The sequence below is a fragment of the Gymnoscopelus microlampas genome (genome assembly GCF_963454915.1).
Source record: "Gymnoscopelus microlampas genome assembly, chromosome: 4".
Lineage (NCBI taxonomy): Eukaryota > Metazoa > Chordata > Actinopteri > Myctophiformes > Myctophidae > Gymnoscopelus > Gymnoscopelus microlampas.
The window spans coordinates 12510347-12522232 of NC_139941.1; the positions used below are offsets into that span (position 1 = coordinate 12510347).

Here is an 11886-nt window from a genome sequence, read left to right on the forward strand (position 1 = left end):
CAGCCTAGGTGGTATGCGCCTGGACGCTAGGCCAACGGGCGCCCCACAGTCTCTTATAGTTGAATTGGCTCCAGATTCTTGCGGATACATACAATGAAAGGATAATCCACAATCTCTTCAGTTATTTCTTAATTTATTTTTTAATAGGTTCACAACAGCAGCAGTCTATTTAGAAAAACAGACACGTTTCGGCACGTCGGCCTTCCTGTTTTTAAAACGCTGAGGAAGGCCGACGTGCCGAAACGCATCCATTTCCCTAGATAGACTGCTGCTGAAATAACTGAAGAGAGTGCGGATAATCCTTTCATTGTTCTGTATATTCTGTGACTGCAAAACGATTAGGAAAATAATTGCACCCATTCCTTTACACCTGTAAACTTGTGTTGTGACTTTACAGCAAACCTGTAGCCTGGTAAACCCCCCCCCCCTCCGGAAATCTAATTTGTATTTGATTTCAGGATACAAATGAGATTTCCGGAGGGGGGGGGTTTACCAGGCTAATCTGTATTGATCTCTCTCTAGTGTGTATATCTGTTAGTCTCTTATATGTCATCATGATTTGTGTGCGTGGGTATCTCATTTTAAACAAGCTTAGTGCTTCATGAGTCTTCCAGTTTAGTAGACCTTGTATTGTGAATTTGTACTTCCGTGTGCTGTTGTTCTCATGTCTTACTAAATAAAGTACATTAATCAATCAGATCCCCGTGGGGATATTCTGAAGTCACTGCAGTAGACATGACAAACAGGAGTTTGTCTGTGGGTTTTATAATTTTCAGGCCTGAAAATCTAGTCCTAAATGTCTCTGAACAGAGCAATTGTAACGGAATTATGGCCATTTGACACTGCTGTAACGCTGCTGTAGTGTCCCATATGTGGGCAATTTAGTGTTTTTTGGTGTGGCTATTCTCATGTCAGATCCCTGCACAGTGTTTGTGCCAAGTATGGTGCAGATCGCAGCAACGGTGTGCCTCGACAATATGTGCCCCCTGGGGGCCCCTATCTGCAGTAAGATGGGTTGTACAATGTGTGGCCCTCAAGGGCTCCTGACAGCTCTAAGCTGGGTTACTACTCTTATTTGATGAGTGTGTGCTGGTATTATTCAGACAGTACTACTGCACGCACGCACGCACACACACGAGCGTGCACGTGCACACGTGCGCACACACCGCTTCTTTAAAGGAAACAATTTGGAAGTCCCCGAGGACATGAGTGCACTCTGACACTGACCATAACTGTCACACACACACACACACACACACACACACACACACACACACACACACACACACACACACACACACACACACACACACACACACACACACACACACACACACACACACGCTTCGTGCGCACACACATGCTTCTTTAAAGTAAAGTCTAATGGAAAACTTTACGGAAGTCCCCAAGGACATGATGTGCACTCTGACACTGACCATAACTATCACACACACACACACACACACACACAAGCGCGCGCGTGCGCACGTGTGCACACACTGCCTCTTCAAAGAAAACAATTGGAAGTCCCCAAGGACTGAGCCACTTGAGAAAGGAGTTTCACTCGAAAGTGAAAGTAAGGCGAAGGCTTTATAAGCAGACAGACGGCATCCCTCTCATCACACTACTGTTGCTACTGTGCAGTGAGTGCTGCAAGAGCTGAAGATTGCATCACCAGCACACCGCCAGGGAGAGAAGCAGCATCACAGACATTCCACCTCATTCTACAGAGACAGTGAGCAGAGATGGTTGTAGGATCCACTACCAAGCTACTGCTGTGTCTCCTGGTTGTGTACTGCTGTACTGTAGGTGAGTTCTCTCATAAACATTTCAATATACTGACATCTGAGTAAGTACACATTTTAAAGTCTTTCCAAATGCTGAACTCAAGCTGTGGAATGTCTGTGTTTTCATTTATATATCCTATCTTTGATAAGACCTGTATCTTGTGAGTGGATGTATTTCTTGCAGTTAGTTTTAATGTTCATTTTTTATATTTAATATGCAATATTCATATTCATTATAGAGAATTTATCTTATTCATTTTACATTGTATTTATTATAATTTAATGTATATAGTATATGTGATTTATAGTGTATTTTAATACTGTTATTATTTAATGATGAGACGGGTGAAAGTCAGCAAGTTATATGTGTTAGTATTTCTTGCACTACCAGATGAAACTGAGCAGAACACTTTTGAACATAAGTGTTTCCCGTGTTTACTTTTATTGCGGATGCACGTGGGTCGTGGGTGTTTGTGGAAGAAAAGTGTTGCTTAATACTGGACCACTGCCAATATTCCTTCACCATCCACCATGTGTGATGCCTGATGTGTGATGTAATTTGTTAATATTTAACACACCAGAATAGCTAGTCTGTCCACTTGTATGCAACCGTTTTATCACATACTATATCACTCTCTCTCTCTCTGCTGTGTACTGGAACTTGTTTTTGACTGTTCTGTGTCAGGCAGGCACACTTTTTAATTCATTCTGAAGCAACTTGACACTCTTTCTAAGGTTTAGACTCTAAACCTTAGAAAGAGTGTCAAGTTGCTCTAAACTCTAAACGTTAGAGGAATGTCTATCCCAGAGTTACAGCAAGGCCACATTGTGTTTTTTCATATCATGTTTCTAAATCTCACCGCCACATGTTGGAACACTGTTCAAGGTTAAACTTTATTTGTCAGCAATACCAATTACAGAGTAAAAGGCACGTGAATTTCATTGTGCGCTAAAAAACAACGCAGCAGCTAAGAGTTAAGACATTACTAACTCAGTGTTAAATGTGATCTGTGTTAAAAACTAAGCTGCATAAATTAAGAAAGAATCTATTATCTATATTAAAAATCTAAACTGCCTGAAAGTGCAACATGGCTAGATTTTCTGACACTAACAATGAGTATACAAGTAAGTAATCAGTTGTTATTTCTGTCTTATGTGTCATTTCACAGTGACAGAAGGCCACGGCACATTGTTTGACTGCTGTAAAGCGGTCTCTGGCAACCCAATTAGAAAACAACGGGTCAAAGACTACAGTCACCAGGTTGCCGGACAGGGCTGTGACATAGATGCCACCATGTAAGTATTCCATTGATTCATACCTTGTTGAGATATTATGTTAATAGTTAGTGATAATTCAGCAATATCAAGGCACGGTATTGGAGGACACAAATGATTGTTTACACCCTCCCTAATTACAGTATCAATGCACTGTACAAAGAATACATACTTAGAGGCCTGTCAGATACATCACTCTACAATGTAAAGTGCATGTAGAGTCTAAATGTAGATCTACATGCATGATAAAGATACACTGGACCTTAAGAAATAGACCTGTTATTTAAATGAAATCTCAACATACAATTCATTATGTAAACAAACGATTTATAACTTCCAAAAGCAAATAAAATCAGCATTTATACATATCATCACTGTCTGCATTTGCATTGGGTGTAGTAGAATACATTGTGCTACTTGTACATAGCAAGAACCACCAAACAAATGTGTACATACATTTCTACTTGTTATTGTGTTGAAGGAGAAATGCTATGACTATCATTATTCATTCATCAAAGCAATGACATAGATGTAAATGGACCCTTACGTGTCAATTGTTACACATAGAGTTAAATGAACACAGAGGATTGTGCTGATTGTCCTTCGCAGCTTCATGACCAGAAGGGATAAAAAGCTGTGTGCGCCTCACAACGAGTCCTGGGTCCATGAGCTGATGAAACATGTGGACGATCTGAAGATAAGATGCATGAACAACAACTACAAGGTACCTGGTTTAAAAGTGATATAACATTACAGAATAGAGCTAGTTGTTAACTGACATTCAATTGAATCGGTTTCCAAATCTACACTATAATAAATCTCTGTAAGAGAATACCAGCACTGCACTGAATAGTCCTTTTAAGGCACTTTTATTTATGATTATTAAGTAGGCATGGTATGCTGCAGCACTTTCTTCTAACCGGGTGCACTTTCTTACCGTGCACCCGGTAAGTAAGTGAAGTATTGTTGAAACGAGTTGGAGTCGTGCTCGCACCCTTGATTCCAAATCTACAACTTAACATTTGTATAGGTAGTAAAGGAAAACCCTACCAAAATGACATATAATGCTGGGGGCTTATGTAATCACTCTTTAAACTCACTTCAAGCTATCCCTCTGTGGTGTGAGATGCTTCCTATATGCAGGTCAAATTCCGCTGTTCTTTCCAGTACAGCTTTTGCAATTCTCTAGTGAACTGTTGATTCAGGAAAATAGTCACCTCTGACACAGTTTGCACTCAATGCTCAATTAGCCTTGTAACTGGCACAGGGTAGGGAACCTCCATGCACACGTGCATGCGTACGTAGTGAGAGGCAGGAGTGTCATCATACCTGTGGTTTGGCTGTCGGCCAAATCGTAATCTCTTCAGTAAACTTGGAAACCACAGTCGATGATGACACGCTGTGTGTAGGCACCAACATACAGTATAAACAGCCTGGTACTTCACTCTGAACAAATTATCAACATGTAAGACTCAAGTTCACCTCACTGCTCAGAACTTCTTAAAGAAAAAAAAGAACATGTATTAAACACTATGTAAATATACTTATTATGGAGCAATGAGTATTGAATATAGTGTCTTAACCACCCCCCTCTCTCTGCTTGTAGGAAAAACGCTGCCAGGACCTGAAGCCCAAGTGAAGTGAACCTGATCCACCATCTTGTCCATCTCCTAATAACGACAGCATAGTGATTCATTTGATTAATTTGACATAACAGATTACATACAGTATACTGCCCTACAAGGCCAAAGTGCAGTAACTATAGCCTTAATCTTAGTAAAAAAAACAGCAGAGGGCGCTGTTTTTCCTTTTCATTTGGCGATGGGTTCCCAGATTGTTATAGCCTAAGCAAAACATTTAAAACACCCATCGTTTCAGTACAGTACTCAACCTTACTTGTGAACCAAAAAATACATTTTCAGTTTTCCCAAGGTGCAAAGACAGTCCATTTTCAGACAGCCAGTTACCAATGTTTTTCAATTTATGACTTAGGGTCTCTACAGTGTTCTTGTCATCGAGTTGATGGCATTGAGAAAAATATTATATTTCATTTCATTTCATTAAACGGAAAGAGCAAAGTATCAAGGACACTTCCCTGTGACGCACCACAATTAATTTCTCCAGCATCAGATAATAATGCAATTCCATTCATTTATTTTTTATTTTACTTTATTTTCATTTTCATTTGGGAAAAAAAAAATCATTAGAAGGACAACATCAGTCACCAAAACTGTGCTTTCAATGTGTCTAACATTGATCAAATTGAGTTTGAAGTTCAATCCAGCCATCTTCAACCGCTTATCTGGAGTCGGGTTGCGGGGGCAACAGTTCATGCACAGAACTCCAGACTTCCCTTGAAGTTCATTGGGCTTATATAGTGTATGAGGGGGACGTGTCTAATCAAATTTATTTTAAATATCAAAATATTAAGCAAGCAAATTAAAAACCTGAACATTTATTTCTGTTAACTAACTATTAACTATTGGAATATACTGTAAGTAAGTCCCTACCTTGTCCCCTGTTGTTGTTCGCTAGTCCACACTATTGTATCGCATCGCTTTGCATTGCTTCGCATTTCATCGCATAAGTCAGTGGTTTTAAAACATTTACATCTTCTAAATTGATATGTATTTGGCCGCATCTGAAAAGATTTTGTAGAGACCCCATAAGAGAAGATTTGTGTTGGTACACATTTTCAAATGTATTCCAATTTGTCAAGATCTTTCAGAACTTTTCTAAAATAGCAGATCTACAACCTGTAAATCGGCTATTTTTGAATAGCCTAAAATAAGGTTAAAGTGGTTAAACTGATTTTGATGCTACATCAACTCATTTTGCTGGGGAACCCTAGGAATGGCTTCGAGGATCCCTGGGGGTCCCCAGACCCCATTTTGAGAACCACTGGCATAAGTAAGGAATACTAACACTTATTGTTACAAAGCCAAATCACTTTGAAGCATTTTACAATTAGGGTAATAGTGTTTCCAATTAGGATGATGGTGTTTCCTGTCGATACTAACATGATACAGCTGTTTCCGGTCTCTAGAGTGTTAGGTGTTTAGGGAGATAGGTGTTTCCTGTCTATACTGTTAGGTGATAGGTTTTTCCCATAGATATATAAACGTAGATATACTGTAGGCCACCTCATTGGCCACTATTGTTCATTGGAGCAATGTGTAATTGCGGCCGCCATATTTTGTAGGGAGAGCCATGCCTCCTAATGCATGTATACCCCATGTACTGCATGTCTACTGAAGCGGGAGGTCTTTCTAAAATCGTATTCGTCATAACTGGCGGAATTCTCAAATTATGTTCACACGGTTTGGTTTGTTACAAATGTCAGACATGTAGCCTAGTTATGATAGGATAATGGTTAAATCAAAATGTGTGTTCTCATATATACCAAAACACCTTATCTTACATAGATAATACTAATAGTTATAATACAGAAAATTAGTTTTAGTTTCAGGTACTTTTAAAACTCATATTTCTTGCAGTGGCAAGCTGCCCTACATATTATGGGGCAGCGTTGACGTGTGGCCCAGTGGCCATGAGGCTTCTAGGTATTTATTTCTATGTTTTTTCCTATCAGGGTCGTCTTTTAATTATTTCTTCTGCACTGTAACTTTATTTGAACTTTTTTATTTGTTTTTACCGAATTCAAATGTCCTTTTATAATATGTTTATTTTGCTTACTGTTTTTATGTAAAGCACATTGAGTTGCCCTGTTGCTGAAATGTGCTATACAAATAAACTTGCCTTGCTTTGCCTACAAACAGATTTCATGTCATTAATGTAACAGAAAGAACAAAGGACGTACTGTAGGACCCTGTGGAATCCTACAAATAATGTATCCTGTAATGTGCTGTTGATACCCATTCATTTTATTTTATTTTTATAACAAAATAACAAAAAAAAGTCCAAACGAAACATGACAATCCCCTCACACACACACACACTCACACACACACACACACACACGCACACACGCACACTCACACGCACAAACTACACCAAATCAGATGATGTAACCTGTACACCATTTGAAAATGTGCGGCAATCACTAAAAAACAACATATGACTCTAGCAAACATATAAGAGATAGCACTATAGCGGTAGATCTTCAAATCTTACTTTTTATTGCCAGAATGGAGAGCAAATCTTTATAATTCTCCTCAACCAGCTGTTTCAATGCCAGTGAGAGATAACTTATTGTGTCACTTTGCTTTCTGTAATACATTAAACATGGAGTTATCTTGAAACAAAACTGCTCAACTGTCCCTATATTGTTGATAAATATGTTGATATCATTTGTTATTTAAAATATTGAATTTATTACACGAATTTGTTGCACATATGATCGTTACATTAGCCTACTATGTGGCCAATGAACTAAATATAAGCAGCATATATAGCACCACCTGGTGGACTTTACAGCTTATTGGAAGAAAGAAAAAAAGGGGGGAAAAGGTCCAGTAGGAATGAAACCAAACTCACTCAAGTTCTACAATATATAAGTTTAAGTTTTAAGACCTAAAATACTGAAAATTGATTTTGTTTTCTATGAGATGAAAAAAATGTTTTAATGGAGAAAATAAATTATCCTTTTGTTCTGTAATTGAAATGTGTCAGCTGGCCTTGCAGAGAGGAAGTGAGAGGCCACAATATGTTGATGAATTGAATCCATAGGACCACAATGGAAACAAAAAAGTCCCCAGGACTTTTTTGTGTTATCCTTTTAGCCAACATGTGTTGTTTACATTTCTGACTAATAAAGTATTCAATCAATCAAAATTGGTGTCAGGATCAGGATATAACAAGCTTCAATTCAACGGCAGCACAACCAGTGGTAGAACAGTATAGTACTCAGATTAGTTATGTATGAGTAGCAATACCACAGAATAAAAATATAATTTTTACTTGAGTAAAGTTTTTTTTTTTAAAGTGTTGGCATCAACATGTAGGCTACATGAAGAATCAAAGTAAAATACTCTTTACAAAATATATGTAATTGATGTATTTCTTTATTTGAATAGCTGATCTACAAGCTCACAATGATGAGCTTGTGGATATACAGACAAAGTATAAAATAGTGAGCACTTTAATGGTTAATGCATGTGTAGTGGAACGCAGTGAGCTGGGATTGAACCCGAGGCTCCCACTCGCCAGTCCGACGTGTTACCAGTCATGCCAATAGGGCTGAGCCCGATTGGCAGGTCTGTTGCACGCCAGTACTGGCTAATTTGACTGTGGGGGCTACAATCACCCCCCCGATCTTTGGAGCGCGTCCTCGCGCTTCACACTTCACGCCGTGGACCACCGTACGCGACGTCCCTCATGTCCCTCACGCGAGGATATTACGCTCCTCGTCCTGCCGACTACGCCAGATTGTAGTGGAACGCAGTGAGCTGGGATTGAACCCGAGGCTCCCACTCGCCAGTCCGACGTGTTACCAGTCATGCCAATAGGGCTGAGCCCGATTGGCAGGTCTGTTGCACGCCGGTTCTGGCTAATTTGACTGTGGGGGCTACACATGCTTTAATCTCAAAATCGTACTTAAGTACAGTAGGCTACTTAGGTAATTATAAGTACTAGTTACTTTCCACCACTGAGCAAAACAAGAGTGTTACTTCCTGCAATGTTGTTACCAGCTGTATTTGTAATGTAATATGCATGTGACAAAACAAAAGCTTGACCTGATTTAACCACTTACATGCAACACCATATTATTACCAGCAGATGGTGCTGTGGCACATTTTATGTCGCATCATAGTGCAATTAAAGATAGGTAAGTGATATTACAATATGTGTTAAATAACTAGATATTCTGATAAAATCATTGCTAGAGAGTGTTTGTTCAGTAACAGGAGTCTCCCCATCTCTCCAGCTCTTTAATAAACATAAAAGGCATTTTCAGGTCAGGATACCAATTGTATCCAATCAGGAGAGAGAACTCATACAGGATACAGGATACAGGATACAGGATAAGACAGTGAAATTGGAAGTGATGACACAAAGAAATTAGCAAACAAAATTAGAACTGGAACACTACATTGAAGCTGATAAATGGGCACTCGCTCCTGATTGGTTGAAAATGTGCCACCCACCTGAAAATGTTTTTTTCTGTTTATTAAAGAGCTGGAGAGATGGGGAGACCCCTGGCTATTACTGAACAAACACACACATTATTACTATCAACATATAGTGCTTTAACCTTTTCACAAAAAAAAGGTATCACTTACCCTACCTTCAATGTACTGTAATATGCTAAAATAAAATTGTGATTTTAACATTGTTTTAAAAAAGCAATGTCATTTTTGTTTAAATCTGTCAAGTTGCAGGAGTGATAACACATCTTTCCAAGAACGTTGATGATGAGTCTCTGAAATCGTAAGAAGCCATTTTATGAAAATGTTTGCCCTTTAATTATAACCACTGTCTTAAACCCTATACTCCGTTGACTGGGGTCCCCCAAGGGTCTTTGCCCCCCTCCGTTTGTCCCTCTACACCACAGCAAATCTCTACATAGAAAATAGCCAATTAGGATGCATTGTGACTGTGAGCTTTTTAGATCAGCTATTATTTTCCATCTGGGAAAGCCATGAGGAGAGTCTGTCACCTTTGCGTTTTGTCGTGGAATTCAGGATCAATCAGTAATCGTTAAAGAAAATAAGAGGCACTTATTCACTGGTCAATGGTGGTGGTGTGGTGCTTCATTACATGGTGACATGGGAGAAGTCCGTTGGACACACAGGCCTGTGGTACGGTAGTTCTGCCACGAGCACAAGGGATCAGATCACAGTTATACTCTAGTGTCACAAGGACAAGTTGTACCAAAACAAGACCGGCTAGACTGAAAACAATAGCTATATCAGGCCTACGCGGAGACATCTTGGCTATACAACATGCAAAATATCATGTCATATCACATATGGCACAAAGATGACAACATAAGGTACAAGTGAAGGTTAAGTATAAACACACAATAACAATAGAATATGTCATTCTTCCTCAGTTTATATTTCTCGTTTGCTTCAATAGATTGTTTCCATTATTCCTGCTCTTTCCTCTTGCACCCCAACTTTTCTTCTTACAGAAATCGGTCTAATCTCATCCATCCACCTATTCTAATCTAGATCACTGGTTCTCAACATCAGGTCCAGGGACCACCAGGCACTTAAGGTTGCATTTGGACCCCTGGTGGGTCTCAAACGTTGAGAAACAGTGTCCTTGTGGAAGGAGGAATCTGGAACTGCCAACCAGCGGTCAGTCAAGAAAGCTGCCTCCCTCCAGTTTCTGCAATTCCTTTGCTCTCACGAGGACTTGTCTGGGGGGAAAGCTCTTCTGCCAGTGGTCTTGTGGCTGCCTAAACCGTGAAACCTTTGGTTTAGGTGGGAGAGTGGAGAGAGAGAGAGATGGAGACGGTTACAAAGTGGTGGTCTGAGACATGAAGGGGACTAACAGAGAGGTTAGAGGCTCTAGAGAACACTCGGTCCAATACATTACCAGCTGTATGAGGTGGAGAAGAAGGAGATATGGAGACATGGATAGGTTAAATGACTACAGAAGAGAAGTAACACGAAGACACTTGTTTGCAGGTCATTTGAAGTCACCCAGTAGAATAAGGGGAGTGCCATCTTCAGAGAAGGAGCTGGTAAATGTATTCATGGATGTCACCATGTGGACCTTGGGGAGGATAGAGCTCAGCTCACTGGTTGTGTTATTGAAATGAAATAACACGTGGAAAATGGTAGATGAGAAAGCTCATCGTCCAAACGTCCAATTGTGGAATACCACTGCCTCGGCCTGAAATACTGGGAGAGTGGGTGAAATTATAGGGTGCTGAGAGGGCATCAGGGGTAAGTATTATCTGGGGTTACATAAGTAACCCCACATGAACCCCACATTAGACACATGAAAGAGCTAGCCAAAGCCAAAACAAAAGCCAGCCAAAACCAAAACAAAGCTTGGGAAATGCTAACCTGCCTCTAACCCAATGAAGCTCTTTTCTACCTTCTCCTATGTATACCCAACTTATCATTATCTTAGTTTTTTCATTATTTGATTGCTGATTGATTGATTGATTTAGATTAGATTTGACTTTAATGTCCCCTTGAGGAAGTGTGTCCTCTGCATTTGAAACCATGCTAAGCAGCAGTGAGCTGCTGTGGTGCAGTGCTCTGGGACCAATGCCAGTACCTTGGTCAAGGACTGGCAGGTTAGCCTACCTATAGCATGCATGCTGCATGCCATTTGTAAGCTCAATTATCTTTTTGGCTTGATCACAAATGTTATGAATGTTATTCAGATAGGTTTGATATTTACCTGGTATAGTTTCGTTGAAGTAACTTATGTGACTATTGTTGAGTAGCCCATTTACTCTGATTTGATGATTTTGCACTTGGAAGTCACTCTGGATAAAACTGAAACATACAAAGTCACTCTGGATAAAACTGAAACAAAAACAAAATATCAACATTACAATTACAATTAACAGGACAAAATTCAGTTACAATACTGGAAAAATTAAATAAAGAAGTAAAACATAAAACAACATAAATAGGCTCGAGGTTATAGACTTTAGGCAATATATTCATCACAGATTCTTATTCATGGCTTTAGTGCTTGTACAATGTTTTAAGGTTTCTATAGAATGACTAATAATAAGGCTTTAAAAACAACTACATTTTGCAAGAATAAGAGAAGGTTGATAACATACATTTTGTCTACGCTTATTTTGTCATTTTTAAATATAATCCCAAAATAAATAAGATTTCCACAAAAAGAGTATGTTATAATAATGCATTCCTGGAGCTCATAGTGA

At 39.3% G+C, this 11886-nt stretch overlaps 1 protein-coding gene across 2 annotated transcripts; it reads left to right on the top strand.

Moving 5' to 3' along the window:
- Positions 1-1642: 1642 nt before the first annotated feature.
- On the top strand, positions 1643-6838 carry LOC311044326 (C-C motif chemokine 20-like). 2 transcript variants are annotated; one of them, XR_014600673.1, is made up of 5 exons: positions 1643-1809; positions 2957-3083; positions 3672-3786; positions 4669-4817; positions 4896-6838. XR_014600673.1 is itself a non-coding variant. In XM_084055819.1 (4 exons), exons 1-4 carry the CDS (start codon positions 1746-1748, stop codon positions 4699-4701), a joined length of 339 nt encoding a protein of 112 aa, XP_083911945.1. In that variant the 5' UTR covers positions 1643-1745; the 3' UTR covers positions 4702-6838. The 2 variants fall into 2 exon arrangements, 1 of the variants encoding a protein (XP_083911945.1); XM_084055819.1 differs by having other exon boundaries at positions 4669-6838.
- Positions 6839-11886: the final 5048 nt, after the last annotated feature.

Bases quoted from the DNA above. Each gene is read 5' to 3' on its own strand.
- LOC311044326 (XM_084055819.1), top strand. From the start codon at position 1,746: ATGGTTGTAGGATCCACTACCAAGCTACTGCTGTGTCTCCTGGTTGTG. The intron at 3,084-3,671 runs GTAAGTATTCCA...TGTCCTTCGCAG, and splicing joins TGTGACATAGATGCCACCAT to CTTCATGACCAGAAGGGATA. The intron at 3,787-4,668 runs GTACCTGGTTTA...CTCTGCTTGTAG, and splicing joins GCATGAACAACAACTACAAG to GAAAAACGCTGCCAGGACCT.